We start from the raw sequence: 16,950 nt of genomic DNA on the forward strand, positions 1-16,950 counted from the left end.
TTACAAGTCATTTTGTGTTGAATTCTTATTATTAGGAATCCATTCGCTGGATAGAAGATGAAAAAGCTCTCTTAGAGATGACTGAAGAAGTCGACTATGACGTTGACTCATATGCTACACAACTTGAAGCTATTCTTGAGCAGAAAATAGACATTTTAACTGAGCTACGAGGTAATCTGTCTTTCATCTTAGTGTTTGGTATGAAATTTGCACAGTATTAAGATGTGTAGTAGTGAAAAGATTTTATATGATGAAAACATACAAAGGGAAGATTGTTAATAATTGTTGACACCATTTAGAGCTTGAGAGGCCATTGTTTGTTGAAGACTGTTATCCTATACAGAGTAAAATGTTTGGGCATTCTTGCTTATAAGCATTTATCCACTAGAGGACAGCACTGTATCAGTTGTGATAAATCTCTAGACATTACTAAATGTTCCTGGAGCAAAAACCACTTCCATTTGAGCACCACTGCTATAGAAAGATTCCTCATTTTCATGCTTGTAATTTCCCTGACAGTTTATTAACAGATTGGTAGTCCTATGACTGTAGGTCAATGTATGGTAATAGACAGAATAGACAGATAAGAGCAATGAAGTGTTATCCTGTTTACCTGGGGAGACAACAGATGTCATTTATTTTTCTTTAATTCGGCTTTTAAATTTTCTTAGTTTAAAAAAGGTGGGGTGGGGCTTAGTAGAAATCTCATAATATTGAAAGAAGTATTACATCTGAGTAATACTTATTTCCCTTTTCGACAGTACTACATATTTCAACATTAAAGCTTGCCTATATTTCCCCCCCAAAAAATAGAACAAATTTAACTTAACACTTTAAAATGTGTGTAAGAAAAACTGGTTGAAAAACAAACAGGCTTTTTTTACTAGGCATCCATGAGGCTTGTTATAGGTACACATAGTTCTGAGGAACTAGATGACATTGAAAAAGAGAAATACTGAGTTTTGTTAAGTGCTAGCTTGATATGCTATCAAAGTTGTGCACCATATTGCTTGTTGTACAATACTTACTCCCTTGTTCTCTTCTTTTCCCAAGATAAAGTGAAATCTTTTCGTGCAGCGCTACAAGAAGAAGAACAGGCCAGCAAACAAATTAACCCCAAGAGGCCCCGAGCCCTCTAAAGTTGGTATTTGCTACTAAAGGATCCCCAGAATCCCCAGTACTCTAACAAATGGTGGTTCAGATGTAAAGGCCACTTGAACGTTTTTGAAATCTTAAGTGTGTGGAAAATATCTTGTCCTTCACCTGAATGACATTTCAATTTTATGAAACACTCCTTTGTCTACAAAATGCTTCTAGTCCAAGAGGCACAATTGGGATTAGTGAAGTATTTTGTTTCATTTACCCAAATAGTGATTGCTTTTGGAAATCCTTGCCAATTTTATTTAAAGATTGTGGAAGTAATCCAGAAGTGAAGAGTGGGGGAAGCCACAAAATTTCCTTTAACTCAGATCCATTTTCGTAGCAAGACAGAGCAATTTTGAATACTTTGCGTGCATGCATACCTCATCAGTGATTGTACACACTCCTAGAAACAGCTGTGCTCACTCCTCCTCTGTGCCTTGACTAAGGCTATTGACCCTAGATTTCTGAAGCACAGCCAAGATAACGTACATTCCTTATTTGTAACTGTAAATTACCTTTATTGTGTGTACATTTTTACTGTATTTGAAACTTTTTTTGTGTGTAACTAGTTAATTTTGCAGGATGTGCCATACCAATTGAACGGAACTAAAGTCTGTGACAGTGGACATAGCTGCTGGATCATTCCATCTTACATGTAAAGAAATCTGGAATTATGATTTTAATACCATTGATATGTGATTATAATTTTCTTAGCATTTTCTTTGTAAAAAACTAAAATATAAACTAGTTGGTGTATAATAAAAAGTAACGAAATTCTGAGAAGAGTTTTATCTTAGGATAATACATATATATGCAGTGTGTGTGCCAGTGGTGTTAACAAGACTAATAGTGTAATTTGATCTTTAACAATGCCATTATTTAAGTTGAAGTGTTTATTAGCGCCCCAAATTTAACGTACTGTTAAAGGAAATTGGCTTCTGATGCATGAACATTTGTATGTACATTGAAAGTAGTTCATAATACAAGTTAGATAGCCAAGCGTAGACAGTATGTAACCCCCAGAAGTGTCGGTGCCTTACGAGGCAGTTCATAGCAAGCTCCATCAATATCTAGTATATGATGGTTTGCCATTTGGTGAGAATCACATCTCGCAGATAGAATGATAGTAAGGAAGACTACTCCATAAATGGCAGGACTCACTTTTACAGCTGCTACTCGAAAAGAGAAAACTGGCCAACTTTAATGTAAATATTGTTTAAAGATTTATAGGTATATATATACACACACATTATATATCTCTAGGAGTTTTCCCTTGGTTCCCAGTATATAGTCCATTAAGTTAACCAAAGAACCTCCTATGTTTCTCTTGATTAACTCTAGGGAACCTACTGATTCACTCCGTGAGCCAAGGGGAAATCTATGAATAGAGTCAGCGAGCCAGATCCTTTACTTCACTGATCATAAGTGAGAGGGCAGCTGTGAGGAATCTTAACACCATGGGGTAAAGCTCTGTAAACATGAAATCTAAATCAAATGTAGATTTTTCACAATATCATTATTAATAAATGAAATCTATAAAAACAAATTTAGAAATAATGTACTTCAATATATTCACCTTTGTTTTGGAAGGAACTCAGGTTTTCTTGCAGTTGTAAGATGTATTTCTATTTGTGTCTGTTTCAAAGACGAGAGGAAGAATGAAGAACTGTTTCTGTTGACCTTGCAGAGGCCACACACCTTTAATCCCAGTACACAGAGGCAGGTGGGTGCGAGTTCAAGGCCAGCCTGTACCACTTAGTGAGTTCCAGGTTAGCCAGAGCTTTGTAGAAAGACCTTGTCTCCAATAAAAGGGTAAATTTTGAGAACACCTCATATGTAATGGGCAATAAAGACATGAACTTGCTCATTAAGCACAAAGCTTCAAAGTTATGTTATTGGCACTGGACAGGAACTATCTTCGGAAGGTCTTTTATAGATCCATTTTTAGGTTTAATGTTATTGGCACTGGATAGCTACTATCTTTGGAGGGTCTTTATATGTATAAATGCTGCCTTATGCTAGCTTCATCTTAATCCGTAGTCAGTGTACTTGAAAATTAGTACCAGCAAATATCTTTGGAGTTAAAATACGATTCAGCTTTACAGAGGGAAAACTGAGACCAACCAGTAAAGAGGACTAAAGCGCAGCAGTTGGTGAGAGTTAAGGGAAACAAGCTGTAAAAGCCTAGTTAGGTGGAATTGTTTCCCTTGAGGTAGAGATGGTACAAGTGAACTCTACAAAACAGTTCTGTGACATTAAATAAAATTAACCCTTAAGAATAGTTACTATTCGTGTGACAAAAGTAGTTTTTGCAGCAAAGTCTTTTTGTTGTTTTAAATATTCTTTAGACCTTTCTTGAAATTTAAAGGCTGCTACACATTATTTTACCTATTCATAGCTAAGTTATTCAAAGTCATTATAGCATTTACTATATGACTCTTAAGCCAGATTTGGGGGGGGGGGGGGAAATATCTAGGTAGGCAAGCAATTTATATTCTTAAGTGTAGAAGCATTCATTTTAAGTTTTGGGTACAAAGAGAGCCAAGTATCCAATGAAGATAGTTTCCTTATTTATATAAATAAAACAGCTAATTTATTAAAATATATAAGCAGCATTTATCTTCAATCTGACAAAATTTTAAATAGCTTAAAAAGAAACACCAGGTACTAGAATTTTAATTATCCAGAATTAAGGAATAACCAGGAGCTTGTAGTTGTGGGTTAATGGCTTTTCTTTTAAAAAACTGAAACCACATACAGTGGTACACAAGTGTAATCCCAGCATTTAGAAGGCTGAGGCAAGATTCTGAGATTAAAGTTGATATTAAAAAAAAAGAAAAAAGATCCTCTCATGAAAGAAAAAATCAATTTAATAAAGCCCATTTGACTTATAAACTCAGTGGGATTTTTCTAAATCTGAAATCTTGTCTCCCCCAAGAAAACAGACTTAACATGATTTTATAATTAGCTTCTTTCTAAGCGTCTGCATTTCACAGGGAGAGTCATACAGGACATGCCTGCACTATATGACTGCAGCAGACTCTGGCTTATCCAGAACTGTACAGTTGTCTGTGTTGTAACAGGTCATCTAACAAAGATGGCATTAACACATGGAGACTGTCTAGGATGAAGAGGGTGTTTAAAGGAAAGTCGTGTGAAGTAAGGCACTGTACATGTGAATGAGAATTTGTGAGTAGGTGACCGAGCTGCAGGCCTAAAGCAGGCCTCATCGTCCATAACACAGTAACATCTTTATACAGTAAGCTGTTAGAAAGTTTAAGTGCATGGTTGTGCGTATCTGCGGCTTTTAAACTTGAAAATGGTTATTGAACCCTCCCTTTGTAGTATATTTAAAACAAAAACAAAAATATGTAGAATTAACCACTTTGACCATGGATAATAATAATAGGGATTTATAATTTCATTTTTTCTTGGTCTTGGGAAAAACCTGTTTTCAAATGGCTAGGAAAAGTGGATGCCTTCTGCATTGAATCCATGTAGCAACCTGAAGGGAAAGAAATGGAAAATGAATGGTGTTACCAAAAAAGCCCAACTTTTGATCCATAGTGTACCATTAATACATAGAACACATCAACATACTTACACACCTATTCCTATCACTAGTTACTAAAGAAACTTTACTCTCCAAATAAATTGGCAAAGTATTCTTAGTTAAAACCATGTCTTGTTATAACCTGCTGCTCTCAGGTACATTAGCTCGGACTGGAATCACCTTAGAGTGATGGCTGTCGCTGGCCTCTGCGCATCAGCGCTCTATTTCGGCTGGAATTTGAGAAAGTGAGATGAATCATCTCTGCCTAGTCTCTGAACTTTTACTCATTTTTCACTTTCCTTTTCTTTGTGGATATTGTGTACTTCTCTGACTTTTGTTAAAAAGCAGTGCCCTGAGGAAGGATGAAGTGTAAAATACAATGTATTTGAACTTGAGGTTATTTTTCAGGATGGCCTACAGGAAGAGGTACATATGGATTGAAATGTCTAGAAAAGCTATGTGTAGGTGCTTAAGAATATCATTCAAATAGTAGGAATAACAGCCAGTGAAAACTCAATATTCCTGCTAGCCAGCCAATAAAACAATAATTCCTTAAGTCTCAGTTCTAGACTGTTCTACTGAAAAAGCAAACTAGTGTCTTACAGCACTCTACTCTCATTTTTTTAAATTCAGTCTCTAGAACACTAATGCTTTAAAAGGAAACTGGCTAGGGGCTGGGGAGATGGCCCAGCAGTTAAGAGCACTGAAAAAAGGAAACTGGCTGGCAGTGGGGACTTCCCAGAACTTGTACTGTCTAGCATATGCACACCTCTGAATGCAGTCCTTAGCAATGTAAGAAAACAGTAAACAAAATGTACAGGAACTTGAGAAAGTCAAGTGTGAGTGACTAAAATACAAGTTTGTATAATGGGTAACTGAAACTTGCTTGGTACAAGATAAAACATTTTGGTCCCTATTGCCCATATATCTTAACAGGTGTAGAATTTGCCTCAGGCCAGGTACCAACTGCTATTAAATGGATAATCAGATATGGTTCTAATTGGCATTTCATGGTTACCATCTGATTAACAGTAGCTATTCTAAAATAAAGAAATAATGTATCATCAGATCCAGTTACACATGTTATGATTTTTCTACCTTACAGGCTACTTGGAAGAGGTAAGCATAAGGTAGTAAGACCATGAATGAGTTTGGGGTTGGAGCAGAAGAAAAGAAATACACAGCACACATAAACCTAGGCTATCAATGGCGCAGACTGTTCTTTACTACTGATCTTAACACATTCATTCTGCAGCTAACAAGCTGCCATCCTTCACACCAGTGGTTCTCAACCTTTGGGTCGTGACCCCTTCAGGCGGGTCAAATGACCTTTTCACAGGGGTTGCTTAAGACCATCAGAAACAGACATTTACATTATGGTTCTAAACAGTCGCAAGATTACAGTTGTGAAGTAGAGATGGAAAGTAATTGTATGGTTGGGGGTCACCACAACACGAGGAATTGTACTAAAGGGTCACAGCATTAGGAAAGTTGAGAACCACTGCTCTACACCAAATACTGTTCCACACTATTGAAATGCTATGCAATTAACTCTCCCTGGAGCACCTTATGCCGCTTAAAAGCCTTTAAGTCTCTAATCTTAAGATACCACAGCAAAGAAATGTAAGCATTTAGAACAACAACAAATGTAATTACCTGATAAAGTCATCTATGTCCATGGAACGGGCCCGTTTGTCACTAAAACCTGTGCTGGTTAGGATTTGCTGTATTTTATCTGCTATACTGAAATCTTCTGGTATTACCTATCAATATAAGATTCAGAATAAATGAACAACATATCTTTAATAAAGATACCATGACTCTTTTTTTTAAAGTTCAGTAATTACAGTCACTTTTAATGTAGCTTGTAAATGATGGAACACCTGACAGTTTGGTAAGATGTGGATTTCTACAGGCTGATTTTGTGACACAATACTTGAAATACTTTGAGTTATCATGCACATACTGCCCTTTTTCAATCTTAAAATGCTAAAATAATAGGCTTCGGAGTTTACAAATAAAGTGAATAAAACTTTAAAGCAATTACTGATCTTTTAAAAACAGCTCACCCAACCAGGTAATTTTTCTGAGAAATGATTCTCTTAAGTAAATTATATGTCGCTGAGTATTGTAGCTTACTCCTGTAATCCCAGAACTTGGGAGGCAGGGGGAGTAACCTAAGTTCAGGGCAAACCTTTGCTGTAGCACCACCTCAAAACAACAAAACAGTGATTGATTTTACTTGATTCACGCCATTTTTTTTTTTTTAAATTTAGACTCGTGGTAGCTTTTGTCTACATTAGAGAATGGAGATAGTACTGTGGTATATTAAAGCATTGGAGAATCTGGGCATAAAAAATATGAAGGAAAGAGTCATAATATGTCTTCTCTGTCAAACTTAAAAAATGCTGAAAAACCAACAAACTTAGCCTGTACACATGCACATGTGTATATATGAGGACTCCCATAGTTAAATTCAAGTCAGACTTTTAAGAGGCATGAGGCACATGACCATAAACTAGCTACTCAACGCACTCTTTGTTCTTATTATTTAAAATTTCTAGATTTCATAAACTAGTAACTTTAAATTAATTACTAAGCTGATATGGTAATATATATGCCTTTAATCCCAACACTTGGGAAATAAAGATGCATCAGGGATTTAAAGACATTCTCATCTATATCTGGGTCACTATCTGAGCGACAAATAGATAATCACAGTTTGGGTTAGCACATTATACACATTTAAGTCATTACTAAACTACTAATCTATGTATTTGAAGAATTGCAAAACAGTTGAATCCAACTCTTACTAGGGTTAAATACAAATGTTAAAGAGGGCCCGGTTCATAGAATTCACAGCAAAATTAACCTGTTAAAAGTCAAGGTTAGCTAGGCATGGTGGTTCATACTGCTGAGGCAACAAGATTACTCTGTGCTTCACCTCAAACCCAGCCTAGGCTATATAGCAAGACCATTTCTAGAACCATCAAGAGATCTGTACTAGTTACACATTATGTATTGACTTTAAGGGTTCTACAGAATATATAGGAAGATATGAGAATATATAGGAATCTGAGAATTAAAAAAAAATACACAGAGCAGGCAGGCTGTAAACCTTGGCGGCTACCCTGAAGAGAAGAATGAAGGAGGGAAGGAAAAGAGTTATGCTGGCCAAAATATGTCTGCACTGAGATCAGCCACATGGAGGGGAACGGGGGGCGGGAGGGGTTTTAGAGAAAGAATAAAGAAACACAAAGTGTTAGGGAAAGCATGCTTAGAACAGATAGGAGTAAATCCAGAAAGACAAGCAGATGTAGGAAGCAGCATGGCTGTGCTCTGTAAGACATTGGCAAAAAGAACATTTTTATAAGTGAACGTCACTGAAAGAGCCAGGTGGTGCATGCCTTTAATCACAGCACTTGGGAGGCAGAGGCAAGAGGATCTCTGAGTTTGAGGCCAGCCTGGTCTACAGAGCTAGTTCCAGGACAGCCAGGACAACATAGACCCTGTCTCGAGTGAAGAAAAGTCACTGAAATGGTAACGTTTACTCACAGTATTATGTACTGAACAATGAATTCTGTAGTTTCTTTCCAACAGCTGTTGTACTGCACTTGATCTGGAAATTAAGGGACAATCACAAAATCAGATTATACATAAATTTAGATAAAATTAAATATATGTTCCAGACCTATAAGATGTCTCAGTGGTAAAGGCGCTTGCTGCCTTGCCCAACCTGAAATCAAGCCCCAGAACCTACATGGAGGAAGAAGTGGACCAGTCTTGTAAGTTGTTTTCTCACATTGCACACACACACCCCACATGTAATTTTTTTAAATGTAAAGGGTGGTGATGGTGCACACCTTTAATCCCAGCACTTGGGAGGCAGGTGGATCTCTGAGGAGTTGGAGGCCAGCCAGTTTACAAAGTGAGTTCCAGAACAGCTAGGACTGTTACACAGAGAAATCTTGTATAAAGGAATGTATGATTTTATGAAATTTGGGAATTTAAAAAGGGTACCAACCATTTAAACTCAAAGCTAACATACATACGTGTGTGTGTGTGTGTGTGTATGTATATATATATAAAACCTAGAGTCCTAATAAACATCTTTAAGTCTTGTTCTTTAAATAAGAGTCAATCAAATTCCACACAGTGGAATTCCAAATTCCAAGCTGGCCTCAAAATTCCAGTGCTCTAGTTATATACCATTTTAACTTTCTGAAGCTGAGCTACAGATACAGAATTCTAAAGAGATCTTAAACGCTCCACAAAACATCCCCAACCAAAACAACTTGCTTGGGTTTGGTAGCAATGGTCTATAATAGTACTAGCTATTAGAAAGACTGAGGTAGGGGGAATTGGAAGCTCAAGGCCAGCCTGGAACTCAAAAAGGGAGCCAGTGATAGAATGCTCAGTTAGCATGCTTAGAATCATAGACCCAGTCTTTGGCATGGCCAGGAAAAAATGTCCACGCTCTCTAAATCACACCTCCTTTACCCTAGGATTCCCAGGTTCTGTTTTCAAGTCAGTCAAACAGCACAAAGACTAGAAGGTGGGCCAGTTAGTAAACCTAATAATAACCTGAGTTCCATGTCTGAACACATCAAAGTGGGAAAGAACCAACTCCTCAGAGTTGTTCTCTGACCTTCACATATGCACCCCAAAAAGTCCCCACCCACAATAAAAGGAGAAAACCCAAAAGCAAAGACTTGGAAATGTGTGGTTAAATTATTGTCTTTCCGTTTTACAAAGAGAAACCTGACTTGACTCCCAACTCCATTTTTCTTTATTATCTTCTGTCTCTCAGTACCTAGTACTTATTTTAAAAGGTGAAGTCTGTTTGACATGAATCTACTTAGAGCAGCTCTTTGTGGGTAAAGGACCAAATGCTATGACTCTGGAAAACTGGCCCTTCACCATTACAAAGTAGTAGAATACTTACTTGAATGCAGCAGACAGTGTCTTGTTTTTCCGAACAAAAGTGATCCTTACTAGGCCATCCCATTCCTGAAATACAAGATGAATTATTTTCTTCAAATACTGCTTATCTATGCCTGCTAGCCGTGATCATTTTTAATATATAAAGCCAGAGGGAATGAAAATGGCCTACTTGATCTAGCTGGCACATATGAAAAAAGATGTACACTTCTGCATTTGTGTGAATCTCACTGAATTCAACTGGAAAAAAGTTGTCCCCATACATAACATGGTATAGGATCACTTTCAAAATAGATTCAAGCTAAAGACAGTGGCACAGGCCTATCAATGATTAGGAGTTTAAAGTGATACAGTACCTAGAGATCTTGAGCCTAGTCTTGAGCCACAAGACTAGAGACCCTACAAAAACCAAGACATCACATTCAAAGCGCAGACACGATTCAGGACATAGTTTGTGCATCAAGTTTTCTCTAATGTAATTAGTTGAATTTTATCCCAAATCATCTACATTTTTTTTTCTGGTTGCAAAACCAGTAATTTTAATTGGAAAAATGTTTGCCACAGGCTGAGGATGTGGTTCAGTGGTAACATACTTGCTTCAGCATGCGTAAGTCCTTGGGTTTTTATCCCCAGAACCACCAAAAAGAAAGTGTTATCACAGTACTATTCAAACACGACTATTTTAATTTTACATTGTTTTCCAAGTTTTGTTCAGTGTTTCTGAAACCTGTAATCATAAGTTTTGAAATGCAACTGTATTCTAGTATTCTAATCATTTTGCTTTTTACAAAAATTTTCCATGTTTTTGTTTGGTATGCATAACTACTTTCCATCAAATGATTCCATCCTAAGGCTACACCGTAATTCCTATCTCCTCTGTTTGGATATTTAGATTGAGTCAGTATTGTTCTGCTACTTTAGAATGACATTTTCCAACCTGAATTTTTTGCCTTTAATGACCTAGTATTTTGACCTCACCTGAAAATTGATAGGTGGTGGCGGATTCTTAGGTTCTATCCTTACAACGCTGGACTCTACCTTTGGGGGCGGTCTGAAGTTATTCTTCCCCACCTGTTAATCAGAAAATGTTTAGTCCTCTCAGAGGCAACTTTATTGACATTTTGTTTTGAGACAGGGTCTCACCATGTCGGTCTGGCTGGCCTGGTCCTTCACCCCTCTGCCTAATGGGATTAAAAATGTGTGCCACCATACCTGGTAAGGGTAACTTTAAATTGGTAACCAACGATGTTCTGTTGGCTTAGGACTGTGGATCCAGCACATATCTAAAGAGAGAACAAAATCCTGTAGGGCAAGGCCAAGTGCTCCAGAATGAATTAAACTAGATTATTTAATGATTTAAAAAAAAAAAAAAAGCAAACCAGCCAGGCAGTGGTGGTGCACACCTTTAATTCCAACACTTGAGAGGCAGAGGCAGGCAGATCTCTTGTGAGTTCGAGGCCAGCCTGGTCTACAAGAGCTAATACACAGACAAGCTCTAAAGCTACAGAGAAACTGTCTCAAAAAAAAACCAAGGAGGCTGGAGAGATGGCTCAGTGGTTAAGAGCATTGCCTGCTCTTCCAAAGGTCATGAGTTCAATTCCCGGCAACCACATGGTGGCTCACAACCATCTGTAATGAGGTCTGATGCCCTCTTCTGGTCTGCAGACACACACGACAGAATATTTTATACATGATTAGATAGATAGATAGATAGATAGATAGATAGATAGATAGATAGATAGATAGATAGATGATATAGATAGATAGATAGATAGATAGATAGATAGATAGATAGATAGATAGATAGATTCAATTCCCGGCAACCACATGGTGGTTCACAACCATCTGTAATGAGGTCTGCTGCCCTCTTCTGGTCTGCAGACACACACAGACAGAATATTGTATACATAATAAATAGATAGATAAATAAATAAATAAATAAGCCAAAAACAAAAACCTCACATACCTTCATTAGATGGTCCACACGTGCTAAAAGCTGTGTATTAATGGAGAGTCTGCAGTATAATTTATCCCCAGGTTTTGCAACCAAACGAAGAGCAAATTCTCTTTGAAACATAAGTATAGCACATCTGAAAAGGAAGCAGAAAGGAACAAGAAAAAAACTGCCCATCTTCAATTACAGCTATATTTTTTTTTAATTTTTTTTTAATTTTATGTTTCTGAGTGTTTTGCCTGCATGTATGTATTTGCACTGTGTGTAGAATTGGTGCCCATGGAGGTCAGAAGTGGACATTGGATCCTTAGAACAGGAACCAGATGTTAGCTGCCATGTGGGTGCTGGGAACGGAACCCCTGTCTCTGCAAGAGCAACTTACGCTTTTAACTACTGAGCAACAGTGAATTGCTCTGGGAGGATCTTTGGTTAATGACAGTATGATCAAAAGGTAGAACACTTTCAGCCTTAAGTGTTACTGCTACAGACAGCTGTATTCCTAACCACAAGGAAGATGGCTTTTCCTCATGGATTAGATGAACAACCATTTTTATCTGTTGTTATGTATTAGTGTCATTATTAAGTATTAGTCTATGATGCCTTCTGAAAAACAAAAATAGTAAAGTTAACTCCACAGGAGAATTGTATTTGTGGTGTAGTTGGAATTATATCTCAGGTTTGGCCTGGGAGGTTACAATGTCCATTGTTTCCTTGGTTTAACAATTTAAAATATGCCAGTTGTGGTGGTGCACACCTTTAGCACTCAGGAAGCAGAGGCAGGCGATATCTGAGTTGGAGGCCAGCCTGGTCTACAAAGTGAGTTCCAGGAGATCTAGGACTGTTACACAGAGAAACCCTGTCTCGAAAAACCAGTAAAAATAATAATAATAATAATAATAATAAATGTGAACTTCTTCAGTAAGCAATGGGGACATGTTTCAAGGTTAGTGAAGAGAAGACATCTTCAAAACTATTTGAGATTTTCGCGTGGTATACTTAGAATTGAAGCGAAGGCTTCACGCACAAAGGCAAATTCTCTACCACTGAGCTATATATACCTTCAGCCCTTTCACCTGCTTCTTATTTTGAGACCAGGTCTCACAAAGTTGCCCAAACAGGTCTTGAACTTACAATCCTCCTACCTTGACCTCCAAAGTATATCCAGATATGTCTACATATCCCAAACAAAACTTTTATGACAGTATATGTAGTTGTCTTCTGATGTAATCTATTGTTTGTCATTTAAAAGGGAATGGGGGTGGGAGTGGGGTAGACATGTTTCCAGGCCTGAGGCCTGACTTTGATCCCTGAGGTCCTGTAAACTGTCCTGTAAGCTGTCCTGTAAGCTGTCCTGTGACCTCTGGAAGCACACAGGCAGGCAGGCACAATTTTTTAAAAGGATGGTTATGGCTCCCACAATTTATGTGTTCATTTTTTAAACACTTGAGGAGGTATGTGACTTAGTTTCAAAGCCACTGGTTTTAAACAATGTTAACCAATGTTAAAACATTATTTTAACTAGTTAAGAAGTTACTACAAGTACCTAGACATAATGTAAGGAAATTTTTTATTAATGTTTATTAAAAGTATTAGAAAGTAGAGGAAACGGCATGCACACACAGTTACTACCCCAAGTAAAAGACAAAAAAAGACTTTGGGTAACTAAAAGACATCCCTAGAAGTCAATATTTTTGTGTGTTATGTGTGTGCGCACATACGCACATGTTTCTGAAACAGAGTATTGTAGCACAAATAAAAACCCAGAGACAGATATTGGGGTTCAACCTGAAGATCATAAAAGCAAAGCAGATAGTCACTGGCTCTTACCTCTACCTGAGACCAAAAATGGGCGTGATTCTGTCTCCTCCTGTCTCCACCTCCCTAGTGCTGGGATCACCTTTGTGTGGTATGATCTCTGTTTCTCTTTGAGACAGATCAATCTCGTGTAATCCAGGGTGGCCTTGAACTCACAGAAATCCCTCTGCGTCTGTCCCCTGAGTCCTGGGATTAAAGGTGTGTACCACCACTCCCTGGCATGTATGGCTGTTTTTGGCTCTCATCTTCAGACAAGCGTTATTAAAAAACAAATAATATACCACTGAGTTTCATGTGGTGCTGGAGACTGAACACTGGTTTTCTGGATGCTAGTCAGCATTCCACTCCATCCAGTGAGCTACATTCCTGTCCCAGAAATTCGTATTTTCTACAAAAATATTCTCTAGTGTTTTTTTCAGTTGTATTAATTTTTGGCTGTGTTCCTGACATAAAATATCAGTCTAAAATTTAGCACTAATTGTTGTTTTTCACAAACCTGAAAAATGGTCGGTGAAGCAGCAACTTGAAGACAAAAGGAGAGGAGATCTGAAAGAGAGTGAGTAGTCAGCTTTGAGGAACGGTGTCCTGGGGAAATAGGATGCTTCTGATTGTCTGAGTAATACCTGATAAGGCAAGTTTGCCACACAAGCATCAAAGAACGGCAAATCCGATTTCAATACGTCTCCCACCAGGACCTGGAGTTTGCTGGCCAGAGGCCTGATAATAAGGAAAGAAACTGTAAGAGCATGTTGTTTCATAAGATTGAAACGTGCTTTAATTATTACATATACTCACGTGCCCTGAACTCTTTTGTGAAGTTCAGCTACTAGCCTTGGATCAAGTTCACAGGCAACTACCTACATTAACAATAAGAAAAAAACTTCACTGTTGAGTATAGATCTTTTACCACCCAAGTAATAACTTCTATGAGCTACATGATTTAAGCTTTTTCCAATCTTAACATCAGCACCCACTCTGCTGTCTTGTACCACTTCAAACACCATCCTGATTGCTCTGTCTCCATGCTTTTAACTGAAGATGATGAAAAGCATACACTTTATGTAACCAGTGTTTTCAGACAGCACAAGAGACCTGCTCTCAGAAGCTCTCGTCATCTGATATCCAGAATAGAAGGCATAATGTCGCAAGTGAATCAAAGTGGATGGAGCTGAAATTATTTTATTATAATAACTACATTTCAGCAAAGGTTTCACTGAATTCCATGACTCTGTCTATAGGGCAGACACTTGTGTTCTTCTGTTTGACTCCCAGATCCATTCTTTATCTCTCTTGTACCCTGTAGGTACCCTATACAGGTCTTCTGTTGTTGAACTTGTTCCTAATAACTTTTAACTTCATTGTTTTGTTTCAGGCTTCATGACAGTTCACTGTACTTTGCAATTTAGTTTTGGGTTAGCTCAGGATTCCTATTTTATTGTTACTCCTTTAACAAGCATGTAACCCATTCCTATTAATTCGTACCTATCCCCCATCAATACACCAAGGGTAGATTTTGTGTTTTTGATAAATACATTTTATTTTCAGTTAAAATTTGGAAGAGCTCAATAATTACTACTGAAACAATGACAATTAATTAAAACATTTATATTTGTAAACCAGTTGAACTAATTTGGTAGTAACACATGATACCCCCCTTTTACCTTTTTGGCCTTTTCTAACAGCTTGACGGTCATGTTTCCAGTCCCAGGCCCAACTTCTAGCACGACATCAGTAGGTCTTAACGCTGCCTAAAAGCAAGCACAACTCCTCCTTATGCTCTGTCCCACCTGAACACATAGCTTATAAATGACTGGTTTTATTCATCAACACACAGTTAATAAATTTTACTCTAGCTTCATTTTTCTTGATAACAATAGTACTTCAAAGGCATTAGGTATAAATCTTCATTTCCAAACCTATGGGAATATATTCAACTTCTGGAGTCAGAAAAAAAAAAAAAAAGTAAAAACAAGCAGTTCTATGCATGGCTTCCTGCTTTCTACACTGGTGATAGGTACAGCAACCTGTAACTAAGTCTGCTCCTATCAACAAGTTCAAATGGGAAAGAGCATGATAAGCTTGCCTAGGGTCAGCAAGATCTCTCAATTCTTAACCACTGTGTAGTAAGAATATAGCAACCTCACAAACTGTGTGTGCATATACATTCAACTAGCATATTCTGTAAGACTGGATTACTAAATTCTTTCTGCAGCACCAGGACATCACCCTTTAAGCATAGAATTTGTACCCTCTGTATTTTACCTCCTGGTACTCAACCATTCATAACCACAACATAGTAACAGATACAGAATAATCCTCCAAATAATTTATATGTAGTACCATTCCATATATTTTTCAGAGGCAAAAACTGTGTGAGATCGACACCTTTAAACTCTAGAATAAAGGGTAAGTGATACGGTGATTAGAAAGTGATCAGAATTATAGACGCTTGGAAATTCAAGGCAGGCTCTGTCTACATACCGTATTGGAAGCCAGCCTGAGTTTCATGAGATCCAGTCTCAAAAACAAGCAAGCAAAAGACCTCCAAATAGTGATGAAATCATCTTAAAAATAATGAACAAGAACAAAGAAAAGTCCACCTACGAAGTAGATAATTCACAGAAAGCTGGAGGACTTGAAGGTCGGCAGCAGAAACGAACTCAGAACGAAGCAAGCAACAGACGGCATGTGAATGAATCTTGGGCCACTCATCCAACACATAAACAAGAGAGCACCTATTTTATGTCAGGCATCCTATCTCATTTTTATTTTCTTAGAGTCTCTCTGTATAGCACAGGCTGGCTTTGAACAAAACATCACCCTGTCTCAGTTTCCCCAAGTGCTGGAATGAGGGCACACGACACAATGTCATACCAGGGAAGTACTCCGGAAAAGATGACACACAAACGCTACGCGTTTCCTCGTCTACACCCACCTTATCGATAATGCTGTTGACAATTAGAGGATTTTTCAAAATGTGCTGTCCAATCCCTGTGTTGAACATGAGTCCTGGAATAAAACATGAAGCAGCCTTAATTTTCCAACTTTTCAAGAATCGATCCCAGGCCGTCCCAGAGAAGCAGCAGGGGCATTTCTGCACCAATGATGCCACTTTTACGGCTGGGGTTGGGGTGCAACTTTAAGTCCATCCATCCCTCCTGCTAGCAGGGAAGACCAGGCGCGGGGAAGGCTGGCGCTGAGCTCGCACCCTCCTCGGAGCGGCCGGGAGCGCAGGCCACAGTGAGCCTTCCCCGCCTCGGGTCAGTCCGCACCGACAGACGCGATCCGCCCCCAGCTTCCTCCACGCCGCACCTCCGGCCCGCTTCAGCTCCCGGCGCTGCTCCAGCCGCTCGCGCCGGCGGCCACTCGCCGCGGACTTGGCCTTTGGCATCTTCTCTGGAGTCTCAGGACAAGCGAAGGGAGCCGAGCACCGCGTGTTAGTCGCCGTCTGCACCGACACGACCAAGGCGCCAAGACTTCCCCGCCCACTGCGATCAGGGACCTTCCCTGTCAGGGGCAGGCTGGAGCCCAGTGATCGCTGGGA

The 16,950-nt window shown here is 38.6% G+C and overlaps 2 protein-coding genes across 6 annotated transcripts in view; one reads left to right on the forward strand and one right to left on the reverse strand.

Annotated features, from left to right (window-relative positions):
• The window catches only part of Kif2a (kinesin family member 2A), a 62,296-nt gene extending 55,790 nt beyond the window's left edge, over positions 1-6,506 (forward strand). For all 5 annotated transcript variants that reach the window (XM_038324396.1, XM_038324392.1, XM_038324397.1 and 2 more), the window contains 2 exons: positions 36-171; positions 1,054-6,506. In XM_038324396.1, the coding sequence (XP_038180324.1) occupies positions 36-171; positions 1,054-1,139 (222 nt within the window). In that variant the 3' untranslated portion in view covers positions 1,140-6,506. The remainder of the gene's footprint in view (positions 1-35; positions 172-1,053) is intronic.
• On the reverse strand, positions 3,996-16,882 carry Dimt1 (DIM1 rRNA methyltransferase and ribosome maturation factor). The gene is made up of 12 exons (XM_038324398.1): positions 16,719-16,882; positions 16,342-16,415; positions 15,068-15,154; positions 14,202-14,263; positions 14,030-14,123; positions 13,903-13,952; positions 11,604-11,727; positions 10,616-10,708; positions 9,642-9,706; positions 8,252-8,315; positions 6,353-6,459; positions 3,996-4,648 (listed from the first exon to the last, which is right to left on the reverse strand). Exons 1-12 carry the CDS (start codon positions 16,795-16,797, stop codon positions 4,606-4,608), a joined length of 942 nt encoding a protein of 313 aa, XP_038180326.1. The 5' UTR covers positions 16,798-16,882; the 3' UTR covers positions 3,996-4,605.
• Positions 16,883-16,950: the final 68 nt, after the last annotated feature.

The sequence above is a fragment of the Arvicola amphibius genome, chromosome 3, assembly GCF_903992535.2.
Source record: "Arvicola amphibius chromosome 3, mArvAmp1.2, whole genome shotgun sequence".
Lineage (NCBI taxonomy): Eukaryota > Metazoa > Chordata > Mammalia > Rodentia > Cricetidae > Arvicola > Arvicola amphibius.

Excerpts from the sequence above, each read along its gene's own strand:
- Dimt1 (XM_038324398.1), bottom strand. The coding sequence starts at position 16,797 with ATGCCAAAGGCCAAGTCCGCGGCGAGTGGCCGCCGGCGCGAGCGGCTG. Across the intron at positions 13,953-14,029 it reads TGGCAAACTTGCCTTATCAG|ATCTCCTCTCCTTTTGTCTT; the intron begins GTATTACTCAGA and ends ACTCTCTTTCAG. Across the intron at positions 10,709-11,603 it reads GTGTGGACCATCTAATGAAG|GTGGGGAAGAATAACTTCAG; the intron begins GTATGTGAGGTT and ends TCTGATTAACAG.